General features: G+C 37.8%; 1 protein-coding gene across 1 annotated transcript in view; it reads left to right on the top strand.

Annotated features, from left to right (window-relative positions):
* The window catches only part of NWD2 (NACHT and WD repeat domain containing 2), a gene marked incomplete at its 5' end in the record, with an annotated part of 56,667 nt that overhangs the window by 28,653 nt on the left and 6,423 nt on the right, over window positions 1–21,591 (top strand). The window contains 3 exons of the mRNA XM_082050286.1: window positions 17,738–17,941; window positions 19,723–19,867; window positions 20,172–20,761. Coding sequence (XP_081906412.1) covers window positions 17,738–17,941; window positions 19,723–19,867; window positions 20,172–20,761 — 939 coding nt within the window. The remainder of the gene's footprint in view (window positions 1–17,737; window positions 17,942–19,722; window positions 19,868–20,171; window positions 20,762–21,591) is intronic.

Raw genomic sequence — 21,591 nt, 5'->3', positions numbered from 1 at the left:
GCGTATTTTAGCAGCTCAGAATTTTGAAGCTGTTAAGAACTGCCTGCCTGATACTGTTCCTAAGGAAAGAAATCAAGCCAAATCAGAAATTTTAAACAGAACAAAACAGTTAACAGAGAGGTTGCAGTGAGATGACAACTTCAATATCTATTCTAGGTTTTCCAAGTACAGGCCAGAGTAATAGCTCTCCCAATGCCTAGACTGGCAAAACTACAGAAATCTCTTTATGCATGTTTGTTTTTTGCTTTGCTGTGCATTAGTGGGATGGGGTTGATTCCATTTACAACACAAATTGAAGATGATACTACTCCAATTAAACATAATTACTTTCAATTTATAGTAATATAACTAAAAACTCACTTGGGCACTGCAGGCTTTGGGAAACATCCCATTTCTTGAGAAAGTTCTATCTATCAAACGTGCCACTTCCATTCAGCTGGGTTTTCTTTTTTACTTTTCCATTGCCACTTTTTAAATTCAGACACAGATCTGGGATTAAATCAGACTATTCAGAATTAACTAGCAGATATGGGGTTATTTTAGAAAGTGTTTCTTTATGGTATTTTGTGCCTGCATTCTGCTATCGGGTGGAGAGAAAATGAAATTCAGTTCTTAAGTTAGTGCAGTGCATAAATTGGAAGTCTTAAGCTTTTCTTCAGATATGAAACAACAAAATCCAAACTAACACATATTCATAAACACATAGTAGGAGGCAGTTCTGATAAAAATTGCTAATTCATTTCCTGTGACACTTTCTTTGGGAATGCAGGGTCCCCCCTCACCTACTGCCTGAGCTCTGTCAATACTTGGTGCAATCAAGTGAGAGGAGTTGTTTTAGGTTTTTTTGTTAGGTTGTTTTGTTTGTTTTGCTGTGTAAAATCAGTTCCTATCATACGTGACCATTAGCCTTTACTGTGGGCAAATACATACATACTATTTTTGATCTACAGAATAATTTACGAAGATACTATTTCTGTGGGGAAAAATACTTTCCATATGAATTTTATGCAGAAATCGTACTGCTGGTCTCTGGAATGTACACGGGGAAACTGAGATGCAGTATATTTATTAAATTGTGAACTGCTTAAACTCTGCATTGCATATCAATACCAAAACCAAAATACATTCAGTGCATCACTGGAACCTTTACATTTTGTTGGGTTATGTTTCCTGGTGAATTCATAAGATATAGAAATATCGGCAGGATAGAGTGACAATAAAGGTTATATTATCATCCCCAAAATAGTACTGATCATGAGCAGTATTTGCCTATTCTAGATCTAGTCTCGACACCTTTAACAACTAATAGAAAGATATAGGTACCTCCACTAATATCTGAGTCATCTTCGGGGTGACTGTTTCTCCATTAACAGAAGGAGACACTAGGGAGTAAGACTGCTAATTTAGGACAGTGCTTGAGATCAATTAGGGCTTTTAGCTATTTAGGGTGTTGTTAGTCTGTAGTGATTATTTGCAGAATAAGTTTACTGCCCTTTTGTTGAGGTTCCCAAACTAATACTCCGGTACTAACCTGCTGTTGATTACGCCTTAGCACAGATGAGAGATCTGTCAGGCTTCTCTGCACTTCTCTGCAAACACAACCTGTAAGCTATGGCACTGGGTGCTCCCTTCCATCTGTGCGGCACCACGCAGTCTCTGCCTAAGCTGCCGTTCTTGCATGACTATGTCCTGAAAAACTGTAAAATGAAAGGGAGAAATTAAAATGAAATGTTAGTTTGTTGCCTGTAACAATTTGCTGAATTAACTGTGTTTGGGTTTGTACAAACCTAAGAGATTCTCTCCACCCACCATTCAAATTTCTGGTCCAAAGAATAGTAAAAAGCAATTTCTACCTACTCTGAACAAGTCATTGTAATTTAAATTATCTCTCTCAAATTATTGACAGCTTGTTGCTAATTTCAGCATTAATGAACCGTTAAAAGAGAGCTAGCATTATAAAATCAGGATTCCAGTAGGATTTTAAAATAACATTAACAATTCACAATATTTAGCATGTCCTTAAATCACCCTGAAATTGAAGATTAAATGTGGTAAATTGAGGAGTGAAATGTTTTTTACATCCCTGGATCTTTTTGTTCCTACAGTGCAATGCATGCTGTAATCACTCCATGAAGTACACTGCTACTTGGTTGTCTTTGCTTAGTACAAATGGTTGATAATTAATTCTGAGCGCATTCCAGCTCAGAGAAAATTCAAAATTATATTACTCCAGCTCTGCTGAATCTCCTCAACTCCCATTTCAGTTCTGGTGGTGCTTTAGAGTTTATCCCAAATGTGAAAACCAAATATATACAGGTTCTGGAACACCTGAGGTACATTTTGGTTTTGCTCTCCTGGGAAAACTTCCACACATTTTAATTTAGGGAGGGTAAAGCCAGTCAAATGTGTCTATATTTAAACAGGCAGTTTAGGGAGAACACTAAGCACCCAGCGCTCTTTGGGAATTCAGAAGTTACGAGTGCTTGGTACATTTCAGAATTTAATTTTCTTCAAGGAAGCAACTCTATAAATAGTTTTTAAGAGAATGAGGAAAAATAGCTGTAACCAGACGTGGCACAACAGCCTACCTCTCCCAATAAAGTGTATTCCAAGAAACAAATGTCAAACTGTGAATTTCCTTCTCACTCTGCATCTGATTCAAAACCTGTCCAAATAGGAACTCCCTCTGGGTCACACAACATATCAGGAATGGCTCCATAGGACTCATTGGCATTAATCTGAAGTGTATGCTTGCGGACACTAATCCTGTTTTAGATGGACTTGACAGACAGGAAGGATTTTTCCGTGAATGTCGAAGTAGAGCTTTGTACATTTTTTTGAAACTTTTCAAAATAGATAAAGTGATTACATTTTTAAGACCTAGCATGCAACTTTTCTCTCAGCAAGCCTTGCTCTTCTTTCACAGTCTCCAGGCTAAGAGGCAAAAGCTCTATATCCCTTTCCACGCTGTTTGCCTCTGAACAACACAGAATGGAATCAAGAACAGGGTGACATTATATGATTAAGCTATTGTGAGTTCCTTGATCTGCTTTAGGGCTGGAAATGTATTTTTCTGTGAATCATCTCTGATTCTCTGAATCTAAAAATGCTTACCCATTTTTTAAACATATCCCATTGAAAATAGCTACAAGATTCATCAGGGAGGTTTTCCATAAAACACAGAAACTGCCTGTTTTTTCATGCAGTCTCAAAATAACATGCACTTTCAGCCTATAGTCAGAAGACTCTACATATTTTCTGCTAAGTCACTGTACTTCTTTTTCTTGACATAAATAGAATTTTTGGTGCTGCCTTCCAAAAAGGTTAGGTATTATATTTAACAAAATATATATAATAATATAATAAAATAATATAAATGACCATACTAGTGAGAACAAGATTATCATAAGCTCAAATTTCTATCATTCTATGTATAATGTGTAGAGGAAGAAATAGGCTGCATGAGATTTATGAGTTTTATTTTCTCTTGACCCTCAAGCGCTTTACTAAACCATCTTCTGAGGTAGCACGATAATCAACTAGAAGTAATGATCTGCAAGTGATTCTGTAGATCAGAAAGCCAACAGCAACAGGGGATGGGGAAATCCTAAACTTTGCAATTCTACTTCTGTGTAAAGAAAGAGCATACCTTACAGTATTTAGCAGGCAGTTTTTAAGTCCAAAGAGATTAACTTCAAGGATCCTTTGGTTCTCCAGTAACAGACCCAGAAAAGAAACAATCCAGCTAGCAGTACCTGGGGTTTTTTTTGTTTTGTTCATTTTGTTTTTGTTGTTTTGTTGGGGTTTTTTTTTAGGTTTTATTGGTTGGTTGGTTAGTTTTATAAGATAATCAGTGTATTATTTCATAGGATACCTTTTTCTTCAGTGAAAGAGAAAGATACTAATTTATGAAAGTTAAATAAGAGACAGTATCAGTGTTCATAATAGTGATACTGGTATGCATCCATAAGGTATTGCCTCTTTTTTCTTAAAATATTTGCTTTCGGTGTAAGGTGTTTTTTTGGAGTTACTGCTCTGTTAGCATGCAATGTAGCAACTAATTATCATATGCTTCTTTCTTTCACAACTGCAAAACATCACATAGTGACTTTATATTCCATTCCACCTCAAAAAAATGAAGCAGAGAATACTTGTTTAGAATGCTGTGGAAACTGCAATTAGTAGTAGTAAACTGCACGTTCTTTTCTTGTTAACTGTTTTGCATAGTGTAGAAATTATATATATGTTTCATAATGTCTAAAAATCATTTAGAATAGTAGTGCTACTCATGGCTGGAAAAATGGCACATCACCTGGCCACATGTTTTTGCAGAGCAAATTCTCTGCATCTCAGTGATACCATCGCATGGCACAGGAAAGACAGTGTTTTTATTGAGAGAGGTGTCATGACCTGATGTTCTTTACTGTATTTCTTTCGTTTCCCATGGGAATTTGCTACAGAATTGTTAAACATTTGGCTAATGACCTGACCTGTTACCTTCAGGTGGTATTTAGTATCTAGTGCTTGTACATTTACCATTTATTTTAGATCTGATTACCTTTCAATTAAAAATTAGTGTTAGAAAAGGCATGAAGATCTCCCAACAGAAAGCTACTATAGGTAAGGTTTTATTTTAACCTATTTCATTCTTGAAGAAATATGATAAGTGAAATCTTAAGAGGATTTATAAAGGTGATTTTTTTCATCTATATTATAAATGGAAAACTAATATTGGGTAGTATTGAAGAACAATAGCTTTTGAAATGTGGCAGTTCTGAAGGTGGCTTTATGAAAAGATGGATTTATATTTCATATAAACCAAATTATTAGAGTTAGCATTTTAATTATAATATATGTTGATGTGAATTAACTGTAAAGATTGTTGACGCTCTGAATACTTTAAGTAATGCTATTTGTTATAAGCTGCTGTCAAATGTGTAAGTGGTGTGCTTCATGAAGCCAAGGACAGCTTTAATCTCTGTTATCACACTGCTTGTCTTTACACTTCAGTTCAGATCTCTTCCATATTTTTCTTTCTCTCCTTAACTGGTATTACAGTTTAGATTATTAGTTCCTTTCATAGGAATTAGTTCCTTTCATCCTGCAACTATGCTACTGTCCTTTCTAGCTTCCTACAAATTTACAATTATTTAATAAACCAGAAAAAAAACAGTTCTTCCTCTCCAAGCATGTGAAGAGTAGGGAACATATGCAAATAATTTAAGAACATACAGAAGGGACTGATACTTCCACATCACTCTTAAGTTTACTGGGCCATAATACTGCTAGCATTTTTGGGGAAGGAATATCACACTCTTTCTATATGTGTCTTCTTGTGCAAGGAATTATAATTTCTTTTTTATCTTGGAAGGACTAGGTTGATAAAGTATCTGTTCAGAGAACACCAGTCACTAACGGTACAAAACAACAAGCCCTGAAACCTATGCCAGCTGGCTTGGAGAAAAGAATGTTTCATTACAATTGGAACATAAGGATACGGAAATCGAGTACAAGTAATCAAAATCCAGGAGCTAGTAAAAATAAATAATATAGGCCATTCCATGTGTGGTTGCAAAGCAAATTTGATGTTATGCTATGCTACTTGTTTCGTGTACTGTGATAAAAAGTGCATTCTGGGTGCTGTAGAGAGGTGGCACTCTAATCTGCTGGAGCTAATGTCCCTTATACTAAAAATTTGTCTTTGGGCCTTCATTTATTTTATGTCCCTGCAAAACATGTTTATTGATGATGGTTTAGGTACTTCACTACACACTACACAGTCATGGGTCATATCAGCCTCATGGGGGCTGTATTATTCTCTGCAAGTTGTGAAATAATTTTCTTGACACTTAATTACAAAATTAGGTTTTCATTTGTTGAGTCAATGAATACCAATCTGTTTAGGTCTAATAATAAAGGGGAGGAAAAAAGAAAAGCAGCAAAAATAAATTTGCAGCAAAATCTCATATCATGTTACAACTAGCTTCAGTTTTCCTAAAGTCTGGAAGGGTGTGAGAAATTCTGTTTTACTATCAGTGATCTCTGCCTCTGATAATCCTCATTAATTAACACTTTTTAATAACTTGCTACTGGCTATATATGTTACTGAGAAACATGGCTTAAGTATGTTACAGAAAAGCATAAATACGTAGGTCTATTTGCAATAAAGAGTGTGTGTATGTGTTTATAGTGAGATTTAGATAACCTTTGCAGTCTTAAAAACCCCTCCTCAGCTGCTGCAGCTTTGGGGGTGACTAGAGAGTAGATGCCTCTCTAATAAAGCCTTAGTTGCCTAATTAATCTCTTTTTCCGTGTTTGACATTACCTTAATCTAAGGTCTTTGGCTCATAATTTATCACTTAAATAGCATCCCAAAACTGGAGTTTAGAAGCTAAGCATCCCTTCTGATAAACACTAGCAAGATCACATTTCCCAGAAAACAAAGATATGGCCCCTTCTCTTTAGAGGGTGCCTGAGTGCAGCGTGAGGCAGCATCCTTTCTCACATACAAAGCATACCAAAGAGGGCAGTAAGGTTTTTAACTCCTGGGGCTGGTACGCAGAAGCCAGTGACCTGTGCTCCCAGCTGGTGACACCAAGGGGCTCAGAGGATCTTCTTCCTTTCTGGCTCCATGATGCCTGTAACTCCGGACACATTAAGCAGCAACAGTAAGAGAAGCTTTTCTCCATTAGCCAGACTTCACCTATGAGACGCAAGACAGGATTTCAAACCCTTTCACAGTTCCCTCTTGCTTGGGTGAGTGTTGTGATTGTTTTACAAAGCAGGGGAGATTACACCACCATGTGCTCCTCTGAAAGACAAGATTGATCTCCGTGCTGTTTCCAGGGTTGGTACATTTCCCACTCGCTGTAGGAAGGGTAGTGATTTCCACAGACAAGGTTATTGATTCCAGTCTGGACTGGGTGTTAGTCTTTCATCAAACCTAGCCCTGGTAGCCCTTGTAGTTTGTTTTTCTACCCAGACCCACTGTTATAAAGTGTTATGGGACCTGTCAGAGAGTTGTCAAGAATCTGGACTGCAGTAGGAGTTACCTGCAAGGTCCTGAGCTTTATGTGAGAGGAAAAATGTACACACTTGTCATGAAATCTCCCACCCAATTTCAAAAAAAGAGCAAAGTGAGAATGATACATTTGTTTGGAAGAGAATCAGAGTGAGTAAGCAGCTCAGATCTATAGCCAGAGGTAGGCAAAATCTTCTGCAGTCCTTTCTCAGTCCTACCTTTATTCACAAACCTTTTTCCTATTTTCATTCTTTTTGACTGATTTTCCCACCTACACCCATGCTCAGGGAGAGTAAAGACCCAGCAATGACAAATGGTGAAGGAAAAGGCAACAAAATGAACTAAACTGGTGCTTCATGATCATGTAGAAGGTAGGAGAAGAGTGTGGAGGAAGACCATTCACACTTTCAGAGCCAGGAGAAAGGGGAGTTCTGATGAAGCAAAGTGTTATCAGGGAAGTAGGTCATGAATTTCTTCTGAGGAAGCACATTCACTCTACATGATGGACTGTTTGCTCCTACCAACTGTGTCCTGAGAAATTACTCATCAGTGTTTCATATCTCCCTCCTGCTAAGGAAAATCTTTGAGATTTAAAAATATTGCACTGTGAGTGAAGTTCAGAGTTGAGGGGGTTGGCTCATTTACAGCTGAATTTGGCTGCTCTCTAATTTTCTGAAAGACAGTTAAGCATCAAGAAAATCCACCATCATTTTCTTTTTGTAAATTAGGTCAGGGGTACAAACTGGAGCACAGGAGGTTCCACTGAAATGTGAGAAGAAACTTCTTCTCAGTGAGGGTGACAGAGCACTGGAACAGGCTGCCCAGGGGGGTTGTAGAGTCTCCTACTCTGGAGACATTCAAAACCTGCCTGGACACCTCCCTGTGTAACCTCATCTAGGTGTTCCTGCTTCAGAGGGGGATTGGACTAGATGATCTTTTGAGGTCCCTTCCAATCCCTGACATTCTGTGATTCTTTGTGAATGTTACTCACAGCAAGAGACTTCATCACTTGCACCTCATCCTTCCAGTTTCAACGCCAAGCAGTTTTCTTCCAAGAAAAAACAGCCGTTTTTTGTTTTTCATGGAGCTGAAACCAGTACCCATCTCAAGTTTCTGTAATACCTACAGCCCCCCACAGTGTACTTCTGCAGAGCTTCCAGGTAAAAAAGGAAGAGAGAAATGAGGGCATGGCTTTGTGAAACAATGCACAGCGATATTTCTTGAGACAAGGAACATATATGCATATCCCAGCAAGTGGGGAGAAAAAAACTCTCAGCAAATAAATGTGTTTATTATGCTTTCAGTTTTCTATTAACTTCAATAATTTCAATTAAAAATTATATTTCTTATTCTATGTTTTGTACAATCAGCTGATATTCTAAAACTAAATATATTTACTCATAAGCTTCAACCAAAGGATTGAGGTATGAACATGATTGATTACTATCAGAAAAGTCGAATGAAAATGTTTGCTACTTCTCTATGGTATCATTTTTCCCGTAAAAACTAAACAGGACAAACAAGGTAAAGCAACAGTCCCATCCCTGCTGTAAGATAAACCATTGCATATCAACACTAAAAAGAGAAAAGCTTATTTTGCAAGCTATCACTAGCCTCATTTTACAGACAGATAATCTGAGGCAGTGGCAAAAGCATCAGGAAGTTACCAGTTTCCATACTGAGATGAAGCAAAAGTGGAAGAATTGAAGAGATCTGCAGTAGCTCAAACGTTCTGTCTGCTAAGCCGCCCTGCCTTACAACTGTTGGCCATAGAAGAAGAATGCTGTTCTGAAGGCACTTTGACATGTACATCCTAGAAATCACAGATTACAAATTTTTTGGCCTTTTTTTCAATTTTTTTATTTCTAATGGAAGTATTCTTGGGAGGCTTAATTCCAGTGCAACATAACTTTTGTCCTTTGACCACTACCGTGAATAGGCAAGAAATGCAGTTAAATGTATTTAGTTGAAGAATGTTCTCTCCGTGGGTGTATCTGGAGGTGCTCACACTGTTCCACATTGTAGCTAGAAGGAAAAAAAGGAGCAGAGGCAGCTATTTTCAGGACATCTCTTGGGCACCATCTACTCTGGAACTCCAGCTTCCTAAAACTTGGTTTAGATAAAGTGCGTTATTACAGCTTTCTCTATCTTGGTTTCAGTTGGTCACTTCAATTCACCTTAATGGCTTGCAGTTTGCCCTAACAAGGAGTTAACATATATACTCCACTAAGATTTTCAATTAATTCATATATTTGTTTCTCTTCTTACTGAAATCATTAGTGCATTGAAAATAAATCTAAGTAAATATACTTTTCTGGTTTCAGTTCAGATGATTCACTGTTGCTTAGCCATTAGCATTTTTGCTTTGATTTTGAGAAGGACTGGCTATTGTTCCCTTAAGGAATAATAATACTAATAAAATAGAACATTCTTTTCTGTTTGTTTCTGGTAGTAAATGCTCAGTTTCAATTCAAATCATATTTATTTATCAGAAATGAGGTTCCCACTAATCCTGTTATTTTGTTGGAGTTTTTTTCCCAAAAAAAATGTCTCTGGCTGTGTCTGAACGTCTTATATTTGACAACTAATTTCTATAGGATACTGTTACAATAGTGCTACAGTATACCAGCAACAAACTAAAGGGACCCATAATTATACTAAATTTCTTTGAATGGGACATTAAATAGAAGGCCCGTAAAAACTGATGTGCTGGCCATTTTTTCCAGATTTTCAAGACATGATTTATCTGTATATTTGCTTCTGTCAGTTAACCCCACATTTCTGCAGACCAGAGGGTAAATATACCTACATGTTACAAATTTTGTGTGCCTTCCCTGACTTGAATGTGCCACCTAGGCAGGTTTGCAGATGCTAATGTGTTGTGTTACCATCTCCAAAATCAATATGAAAGACAAGACATAGAATGTAGAAAGTATACTTATAAAAAATAAGGCTTGAAAACAATGGAGCATTTCTTGTAGCTATGCTAAAGTGACTCTGTCTTTAATTCATACATATATGTATACATATATCATATATACATATATATATACACATGTATCATACATATATCAATATATCAATTGAAAGAAATTGATGAGTATGAGCATCTGATATTAACATCACAGTAAGCCATGGTGCAAAAATGAGATTTCTCTGAGCAAAATGGCTATTTGATTGAAATATGTGGCTTTAAAGAGGAGAAAAGTTTTTATTTCACAAGAAAGATTTAACTATAAGAGGCAGGAAGCCTGGAAGTGCAGGCTGGGGAAGCAGGGAGTTAAATCTCCAACCCCAAGATTCACGGAAGGCAGTGAAGAGCAAGTGACCGCAGGAGAGACAGGGATCCAGAGCCCTTCCATAGCCCTTCATTATGCAAACTGTGGAAAGATGAGGTTCGTGTTCCTGGTACAATTAATATTCAGTTACTTATACAAAGCTATGTGATTGCATATAGAGAGGAAGCTGCACCAGCAGGAGCTTTGACATGCTACTGTTGCCTCATCATTGATGCCCAGAAGCCTGATGAGTAGGTTTACATACCTAGTGACCACAGACTTATCCTTCTTCCAGTTCAGGAGAGATTTTGAAACAGGCCTCTTGCTCTATAGGTGAGCTCCCTCATTATCTACCTTGCTCTAGATTATGACCCACAAGCTACAGCCCTGGTCCTCACCAATTTTCTGCCCATGCCTCCTGGTGAGGCATGGTGTGGGTTTCTACCAGACTACAGTCCACAGGTCCCATGGAGATGGTAGACGGACATCTCCTGGACATCAGTGGGAGTAGCTTATCCTAACCCTTGATAACAGATGAACAACATAACATGCCAAGGCATTTTAACAGCACTTAAGTCCCTACAAGTCAAGCAGCTGCTGAGGAAACACTTGGTGCATCTCAGTGGCACATGAATGCTGATGTCAAGTGCCTGCAGGCAATTTTCAGCCCGGAGCATGAAGCTTTCACTGACTCTTCGGTAATGTGAGATAGCCTCTTTCTCCTAATGGAGCTGTTCTACTTTGAATAAGTGATCTCAGTTTAAGTTTAGGTTAATTTAGCAGGCTGAAATGTGAGCTGCTCGGGACCTAGTTCATGAGCGGGCAAGACTGTCCTCCTTTAGTAGTGAGCAGTTTCTGTAAGGACAGGGCTGAGAATTAGGAACAACAACTTCCACTACCCAGTTGTAGCTAAGGACTGTGTACCTGCCCCAGCTTGGAATCTCTGCCCAGGATTAATTCCCTGCAACTAATTCCCGTGTTGAATGAGGAAAACAATACTTCCTAATCACTCATGGATCTTGCAAAAACAAATTAAGAGGTGCTTAGATCTGGACACACCAAAGTATCTTAGGTTAGAAAATTGCGGTTAGATTTAATTCCTTCAAAGATGATTTCTTGAATGCTTATTCTTCAAAAAGCTAGCAATCCAGGACTGCTCTAAGAAGAGGCAGAGAGGATATATGTATGTGCTTCAGTGTCACATACAAAACTTCACAAAGACCAAGAAGTAAAAGTGGCAGGACTGACCCCATGAAGCCCATGAAGCAGCAAAAGATCATTGGACCAGATCATTCGCCAGGTACAAAACTCTGTTTTCAGTGAATCTAAAGCTTTCTGTGTTGGCAAAACAGCCAAAAAAAAAAAAAAAAAAGTTGCTCTTCCGTTGACAAGTATCTGAAAATACTTCACAAAACATTACAAGTCTGACTTTTCAAATGACTTGATTTGCAAGTGTTAACATATAATCTATTAAAAAAAAGAGTAACTAAACCAGTCACTAATGAATATAACTTGCTGTTATTTGACCACTAAATATTCTTCATTGGAATTAAATATATCTAAAATTTCACCTTATTCTGTATTAATATAAGGTATGGTATTAGGATTCATAAACATTTTAGTGATGATATCTGAACTAATTACATGAGATGCAATATTAATCCATCATATCAATATCAAATCCAAATCTGGTTAGGTTTCTCCTTTTGGTCATTATTGTGACTGTGCCTATAATTTTAACATCTTTCTATACCAAGAAGATCAGAGGGAAAAATATTTCCCATCTGTATCTAAACAGTAATTTTTTAATCTTCATTTTATAGCAACTTCAGCCTCAGGCTCAAAAAAGCTAACAAGACTATTGCTGAGGTTGCTCCGTGTTAATTCTATAAAGTTTTGTTAGATACAAATGGTTGCTGAGGGTTTTATACATGTTTGCCAGCCTGGTAGCTTTAAACAGTTCAATCACTTTCAATCTAATGAATCTTTAATTTGTTGTTTTACTATGAAAGGAAAATGACTTGTCAGGTGGGAGATTTTGATTCACAAGTCTGCATATAAAACTGTCTCTTGGTACTGAGCATAGTGTAAACATTACTGTTTCCTTTAAAACATAATTTCGTATAATAATTATCAAAATGCTGTAATGCTGTTATCACAATTTGAAGGTTTATGTTATTACTGTAGAGTACTGTGATATTTTTCATAAAGGCATGAAATAACAGCTTTTTTATTTGCAGACTTAGTATGAAACAACATTTCAATTCCATTACTTCATTTTTCTATGAAGAAATTTGCATTTACCTCAATGTGTAGGGAATATGGAGAGAGAGGCATATATTTCCAGAGGCTGCACAAGCTTCTGACATGGATGCAGTTCAGACACTGAAGCCCCTGGAGGAAAAATGCTATTTCAGAGTGTCACCTGCTTAGAGGAATACCCCTTAATTCCTTTGAGGTATTCAACCACTGTTTTCCTCTTGGCTTCTATTACCTCAGGAGCCCTTGGCTTATCTCTGTAAGACTTCGAGTGTGCTTCAGTGTGGCCAACACATCTCAGGGCCACCAGCTGAGGACCCTCACTGGCATCCTGCCCTTCTAACCTTGGCATCTCATCCCACAGCTTGTCACAGGCAAGCCTGATATTGTCCCCCTCCCCATCATGTCTAGTTCAAAGCTCTGTCAATGCGCCCCACGAGCTCATGTGCAAAGACCCTCTTTCAGGTCCCTTTCAATTCAAACCATTCTATCTTTTTATGATTCTATAAGATGGAGTTTTCACAGCCTGTGTGTACAAATGCACCTGTCCTAAGGCTGTCATTTAGCCTTACAAACAGTTTGTTAAGATTCCAGCAAACACATATAGTCTGTTTACAGTCCTTAGTCTTTTTTTTTTTTTTTTTACTAATGAGCACTGTTAATGGAGAACATACCACGCATCTCGAGAAAAGTGTGTTTAGGTGAAGAACTGTTCCCCAGAGACCTGGTGTGTTTATGTGACATAACCCAGCGTTCGAGCATTGGTCTCTCAGTAGCGAACAGCTGCACTGACTCAGCATGCCTCTTACTTCCAGCACTGGGGTGCAATAGCATAGTCCTTTAGAAAAACAGCACCAGTTACTTTTGTCCTCTCCAGAAAACTTGAAAGAAGTTGTGTTTCAATCAGTTAAGTGGCCAGTGAAACTGGGCTGCAGATTTAGGCTAGTCTGGAGTTACTGGAAAGCACAGGAATGACTCTATGAAGAGTTGTCTACCACATAAAATTTTTTACCAGAGTATTTTTTCTTTTACCAGAGTATTTTTCAAATGGCTACACAGAGTCAGGTACTAATACCAGAACCTCAGCTAACTTGTGTTGGAGCACTGAGAGGAACCACACTGCAGTACAGTGCCTGGGATTACCCTGCTCTAAATGATGGACCTGCTCAGTACAGTATTTACAATTTGCTGGTTCTACCTGTGTAATCAATTCCCTTCTTCATTCCAGTGCTGTTCTTTTTATTCCCTGTCCTGCTCCTATTTCTATTTCTCTTTGTTTACTTGTCAGTTCTACCGTATTAGAATATCAAAGACACTAACTCATATAATTGCCTTTCTAAATGCACACGTTCACAAGCAGGTACAAGTGTCCTCAGAATCTCTGTTCAGCTGCTGCTTAACTTTGCTTTAGTTGCAGAAATGCCTAAGTTTGGCTAAAACATGGAGCCCTTGCTCACTCTGTCTATGTGAAGGGGTATTGCCGAGTTAAACACAGCCGGGTTTCAGGGATGTGCTCTCAGCCTGGCCAGCTCACACAGCTTGTATGCAGGACTTCTACCGCAATCCCTACAGTAGTTTTCTGGTGTGTGGTGAGCACAGGTACAGCAGACTGATTGGCACCATTCTGCCTCTTGTTCCCCAAGCAGTTCTCACACAAAAAGTACGTAGCAGTGGGGACCTGACATGGCCTCTGCAGCCTTCTTTGGGCCATGGTCCACTTTTTAAGCTCTAAAACTAACTGTCCTAGCCCATTTAGATCCTTAAATGATGTGCATCTGATGTGTTCCTTTCTTGGTACAGCTGTTAGCTTCAAGCTCTCCTAAGCACTAGATGTCAGTGATAACAAACTAGACTGAGGTTTGCACCTTGCAGTGCAACATACAGTTGCTCAGACTTCTCTTTCCTCCACAGTTCCTTTTTTCTTTCCTCCCTAGCTCTGTGCATGCATCATCTTTTAAGATTAACCTTAAAACTTCTCCATAAACCACAACCAAGCAAGAAGAGGATAAATACCTCAAAGTAAAGTGATACACGGCTTATTTTGTTGTTTATTAAGGTTTAAGGATGCTCATTGCCATTATCCCAAATGGAGGACACTCTTTTGTATGTGTGATTCCTCTTCTTTGTATTTCTGTTCTTCCCCCAACTAATGCTAGACTTCTGTTAATAGCAAAATATTAGCAATGCTGTCTGCAGCACCAAGGTACACCATGGTAACATATATCCTCTGCTGTCAGGCTTTCAAATAGTATTTGCATAGGCCTCTGTTTTATTTATAAGCTCATCATCCACAGTGATTCTAGTATTCTGATCACATCAAAGTTCCTTTTTATTGTGTTTTGCTCTAGTAGCCAGGAGGATGATCCCTAATACAGGATTATTTACATAATGTCTGTTGCAATGACAGATAAGGTACAAGTAAAAAAACATTCTGTCTTTTCATTTTAAAGTATTGCCTTTTGTTATTTACCTATAGTAGAGAGAGAACAGCACAAACTGTACCAGAGAAGCAGAAAAGTACACAGAATAATTCCAAAACAAATTTAGTTGATTAAATGCAGTACATTAAACCCAGTTATTTTAATGTTGACATTTTAGTATTGTTAATGAAGGGCCCCGCTATTGATCTTTGCTTGGGCAACTGTCTATTGAATCCACTGGACTTAAATTCTGAAAAAATGCAGCCTAATGAATTTCAAGTAATAATTGCTATACAAGGTAATTGCAAAACTTGCATAGCAAAGCTCCTTTGAGAGAAATTTATGAGATTTCTACATCAATCTGAATGTGCAAAGGCTTGCAATTCAGCCTGATATGAATTATTAACCTCACTTATATAAAGAAGGAAAATTATATTATATTTGTTTAACCTCTGCAGCTTCAGAGTTCCAAAATTATAGGGCTCTTTGGGTAGATCATAACAATGAAAACTTTGAAATTTTCTCTGGTTATGTCATTATGTGAAGCAACGTAGCTTTCTCTATAGTCAGAATAGTCTGATAGTCAGAATGATCACATAGAAAAAATAAATTCACATAATGAAAATACTGGACCATTTAATTAAAAGTTATCTAATTCTAGTTACTGAACACATTTTTTCCTTCCTCCTGACTCCTTGATGTGCACCCTGAATGAAGCTACCATGGGATATGAATGGGCAGCCAGGCAAACCCGTCTTTCCCCTAATGCCTCTCTATTGGAGCAGCTCCTTGAAGGACTTGGGTGCTGGGACTTGTCAGAGAATGAAATCTGGACTATATGAACTATCACAATTCTACATTCTTTCATTTCTCCTAAGCTGTGGACAGACATGGACTTGTTCCTGTCCATCAGCTCTTTGTCATAGAATCACAGAATAGTTTGGGTTGGAAGGGACCTTCGAAAGTCATCTAGTCCAAGCCCCCTGCAATGGGCAGGGACATCTTCAGTTAGATCAGGTTGGTGAGAGCCCTGTCCAGCCTGGCCTTGGATGTCTCCAGGGATGGGGCATCTACCACCTCTCTGGGCAACCTGGGCCAGCATTCCTGTCACTGCTCCTCTGTTGGAGGGTGCCAGCCGCTTGCCATCAGAGCCAGCACGGTAGTTGATGTGAGCTCCTCCCAGTCTGCTCCAGGAGAAAAACAGCCAGGTTACTTGACACACGTGAGCCGTGGGCTGCGCTGACCAAGGTGGTTTTGCCTGAAAGAGGTTGGAAGGTGTTTGCATGCATTGCTCAGACGTCTCTGCTCCCAGGCTGCAGCATCCGGCATGGTGAGCTGCTTGAGCATCTTCTACCGACACAACAGGATACGGAAAAGGGGTCTGCAGCCTTTGTAAATGGTGAGGCAGGCTTCATCATCATCAGTTACTGATTTTCAGGGTTTAGTTACAACATGAAAAGTTTAAAACAGTTTCTCATTATGATAAGTGCTTTAAAAATAATGAATATTTAGATTTTTATTATTTACAAACCAGGTCATTTACATTTTTAGGGTACTACTGTATTTGCATTAGCATTACTTTACTAAGAGATCTTACTGATTCAAATCAAGATGCTGATACTGTTAGTTCCTCTCCACATTAAGTACTCCTCATTAACTCAAAATCTTTACTGAATACATTTAAATGAGGAAAGAAATTAAAAAATCCTACTTTAAACAAAGTGGGAGTTCTCCCTGACTTCTGGGGAACAAGCTTGGAATGCTGAATTAATCTGATGATCACGAAGTTGAAAAATTTTGTTGAAAGAATCCCAGAATGTCCTGCAACTCTTATCTTCTGTAAAGTTTTTCCCAATGCCTTTTTGCATAAAATATTTACGGATAGCAAACTGTGGAAATAAATTTTTTAAAAATGTATTCAGAGCATCACAACCAAAATTTTAATCCTCAGTTTTGAAGGTGAAAAATCTCCTGCACCACAGTTTAAGAACTGGCTTCCACACACCTTTGTCTCTTTGTCTCTATGCTAGAGACATGCATTTAAGTGCTAATATTTCTATTTGGTATTTGATCCAAACTCTTTTCCCTTGCCCCACTGTTCACTCAGTGTACAGCTACTGGGGCAAAGACATTGAACATTTTTGCAGCAAGGGAATATGAGACAGCAAAGCAGCTTGTGGCTCTACAACATTGATCCTTGGTATTGCTGGTATAAGCCACATTATAATAATACCCATATGAGCTGTATAAAACATCATGTGAATTTTGATCAAACAGAACATAAAATCTTCTGTTCCATTACTGTGGAAGCTAAGAGTAAAACCAAGAGGTAAAGAACCCCAAGATGCATCCTTATCCTGAGTCCAGAGAAAAGGATTTCCACATCCACTTTTGCATGTGAGATTAATGCCAGCCTGTGACTAACAAGAATCAATTAAACATGAGTCAATACTGTGTCCTGAAAGCGTGTTGGGTATTTTTTAATTTCTTCTTCTGAATGCCTGTGTATTTTTATTACCAGCTAATATTAAGAAAGACAATGAATCTACTTGAAATTTTACTTAGTCATCATAGTAGGATGCAGCTGAGTACAGTACTCTCAACAGTAATTCATCTGACATTGTATCTGTTTCCCTTCCTAGTAATTTCAAAGTCATTAAACTATTACCACATTGATTTTTATGAAATTCAGATCCTGAGTAGAGTTTTTGCATAACTAAAAAGAAAAAATTAATCCCTACTTTCCTTCAAATACACAGGGCCTATTGGGAGAGAAGTACGGGAACATCCGAATACCGGGGGAAGTTGAGTCAGCAGAATTTGAAATGATCCTGGATGCTGCTGTGGAGGCAAAGCTAGAGACAAGGATTTTAGAAGAGTGGTACTGCAGGGATGAGAATGCAGTGCCACCAGCCTATTACCTCAGACCAAAATCTGAAATGTTGAAGAACTACCAGAATACTGTAAGTTAAAGTCATCTCCTTGCAAAATTCTTCTCCATCAATTACAGCAGTGGGCAGACCCCAGGGCCAGGCACTTGCTGCTCTCTCTGAATTAGCTGCTACAGCCTTGACCACACCAGAGCAACTGGTGCTGTGATGCTCCTTTCCCACACATGGTGAAGGGAGCAGCTGCAAAACACCAAGGAACACAACAGGTCATGCTCCTGCATCAATGCACCCTCTGGTGACAGCTCGAGCAAGTGGACCGTAGACATTCATAACATGTTGGAGCTAGTTGAACAGATTTCTTTTCACTTCCCTGATGTTGGGATAGGGAATACCTGCCCTGGTCTTACGCTTTTGCTAGATTTCAGTGAGAGGAAACACACATTTTCACTTGTATCCTCATTACAGGAAAGCTCTTTAACAGTCAAACAAGTGCTTACTGCTGTCCCAAGTCAGATCTCATACTTTTAACTTATCAACTGTATTCTAACAGAAGATTTTTTAACACTGCTAATTTTCAGTTTTGAAAAAGGCATTTGTCTTTAATTGATGACAACTAAAACTGTATATTACCCAGAACTCAGTTATACCCTCCTACACATCCTTTATATCTAAGGACAGATTTCAGTGGCCAAAAAATGAAGTCCTTAACAGAGTATTCACTTCATTTTGAGCACATATTGTATTATACAAGAAAATGAAATTAAACTGTTATACTGCATTCACATGTCATATAGCAGAATGTTTTCTCTGTTGCATGAAAAAAACATTGAAAACATGAAAAAATAGACACAGAAATAGTTTTAACTAGTATAATGTGGCTATTCTGAAGTACTGATCACAAGGGAGAGAGCAAGTTTTGTAACTTTGCATTGTTTTGCTAATGCCCACAGTGTCCCTTTGAATAAAGCTTTGCTTTTTTGTTATTAAACTTTGTACCTTTCCTCAAGCTATTGATACACAGGATGTTCGTAACTTAAAGCTAACGTAGAGCTACATCTCATAAACTAACAGAAAGTAATAAAAGATACATAGCTCTGAATATGTCAAGAAAGAGTTGCTTGGGAGTCTATCCTATTGTTTTTCCTGTCATACCCTCCAGAAAACTGGAGACCCCTCCAGCGCTCACCCGCGGTCAGTAATGCAGCCATGATCACCAGCTGCCTCAGAGAAACCTCCATGGTGGCATCTGCGAGATGCCATCTGAAAGGATTAGTGAATTTATATTAGTCCCTCTCTGATGACAGCAAGATTACTGTTACTATAGCAATGAATTAACAAAGTAACATCACATATAATCCCATATTTTTCAAATATGGTAGCTAATATGAGGTGCTTAATTACACGCACCAAGAACCTCATTTTCAGTTTTGAAATCCAAGTTTAAATTATTAGTATTATCATTATTGCTTCTCATTAAAGGAGTGATAATTTTAGCAGCATTGCTGCTGCTTTTTTATCATTATTTCAGGCTTGGTTCTTAAAACACTCCTTCTCTAAAGGTGTTATTGGTCTTCTTCTTGAGAAATACTGCATTAGCATTACCCTGCAGTAGGAATTCAGAAAATACTCAACATAGCTAACTTTTATAATTCTAAAAAGAAATACATTATGATTATCTGCAGTATAAAAAGTTAAACTCTATTTATTTTTAGTGTATGTGTTTCTCTGTTACTATTTTATTTTACTTTGTTATTTTACTATGTTATTTATAACTTTGTATATTAGACTTTTACTTTCTGAAGTTGTAGATGTGTGTATTACAGCTACTATTTAACTATGGATATTTTTAAAAGATGGAATCTTCTTCAAACTCTACAAATGAGAATAAATGGCAAGATATATCAGAAGAGATTAAGAAGATTTTTAAGACTGCTGTGAAATTGCTGTATGAGAAAGGAAAAATGAAACACAGCCAAGCAAAGAGATATCTTTCCTCCGGTAATGTTCACACTAACTATTTCTGTATATTCATTTATTATCTTTTCTATCAACCTTTCCAAAAACATGAAAATATATTTCTGTTGGCATTTTGCATAAAATTGAAGAGGAAAAAATGCTCATTGTGCTTGCTTGAGACCAAAATCCCTATGAAAGCACACAGTGATTTTTATGTGCTTTTTCTGTTTTTTTACAGACAACAGATGCAGTCATTTAAGAGTCTGCATGTTGGGGGTGAGGGATGTTCGTGAACTGTTTATAAAGAAAATATAACAGAGACTCCGTGTTCTCTTTTCATCCTCAGCTATTGAAGATGAACTTGATTTTGCCTTGGGTAAACAAACACCAGCTTTCCTAAAGAAGTGTGTTTGCTACATTCGGAAAATTGCCAACATTGAACGTTTTGTTAAAATTCCAGAGATGGGAAAATACATGGATGTGGTACATGCAGCTGGGAAGTTTCTACGAGATCCTGAAGCCCATGAGAAACTAATCAAGCTCAGGGATGAATTCATTCCTACCATCGTCGCATCATCCAATCTGAGAGTGTACACGTCTGTCACTCACTGTGACATGAAACTGGGCTACTCCCAAGAAGTGGAGAACCATTACATCGAAGGACTTGGTAAACAGTTCTATGAAGACATGATTGATATAATCCAAGCAACAGTGCAGCAGAATTTTGACACCGAGACAGACTTGCTGTATGATGAAGTTCTTCAACACTCATCGCTATGTAAAACATACTCCACTTTTTATGAATATAGATGTGAGGCATTAAACATAGTTCACAAGTACGTTCTACCTAGCAAAATAGGACACATTAACCCTCTTATCATATATGGAGGACCATGCACAGGGAAGACTCTTTTATTAGCCGAAGTGGCAAAGAAGGTAAAGAACTACTTTACATAATATGGTGATGTTAGGAGCATTAGTGTGTAAAGGCCAACTTAGTTTTCATTCTTCCTTTTGTTAACAGATCTGATATCAGCCCCTAATATATAAAATAAAAATAATAAAAAGTATATTCTGCATATTATTGTACACATATTCAGAAAAAGACTTAACTTTCAATAATGTGTCTGTATCATGTACTTAGCCAAAACAAAAAGACTTTATCAGAGCTTTTAAAAACCTAATAGGAATCAATATATTTTAAAATTAACAACGTATATTTTAGAAGGATCTCTTTCCTTCTTGTTCCACTACGGTCCTGTGAATCTGGAACTTTCTAAATATCATATGCTGGTTTTGGTCTTATTCACAAATACAACATGTTTTTCCAAGTCATGCCACCTTATGTTCTCATCAGAAATTATTCCAGAATTAGTCTGATACACTTGCTACTAATCTGTCTATAATAACCGGCAAAAATACCTGTACTTAGTTATCTGACATATGCTGTTTAAAGTCATTGAGCTGAGTACTACAAGGAGATGAGTGAAACACTATGTGCAAGGCAGGACCAGAAGTAAAAAAAGACCAAGCTGGCATCTCTAAACCTAATTCTCCAGCTGGGAGTCACAACTTTGACTTCTCTGCAGGGTGCTCAGCAAATTTAACACAGTGGGCTGGGAAACAGCCATATCAGCCAGAAGGAAATGGAGAAAGGAACAATAATGTTTAAAATCTGGTATCTTTCCCAAATGTGACTTCACATTAGTTGCTTATATGAAATTGGGATTTGTCACTCAAGATCTCACTTCAGATCTGCATACATA

This window comes from Streptopelia decaocto, assembly GCF_964273445.1.
Source record: "Streptopelia decaocto genome assembly, chromosome: 4".
Taxonomy (NCBI): Eukaryota; Metazoa; Chordata; class Aves; order Columbiformes; family Columbidae; genus Streptopelia; species Streptopelia decaocto.
Note: the sequence above shows the minus strand (reverse complement) of the source record. Positions and strands in the feature narration are given on the sequence as shown.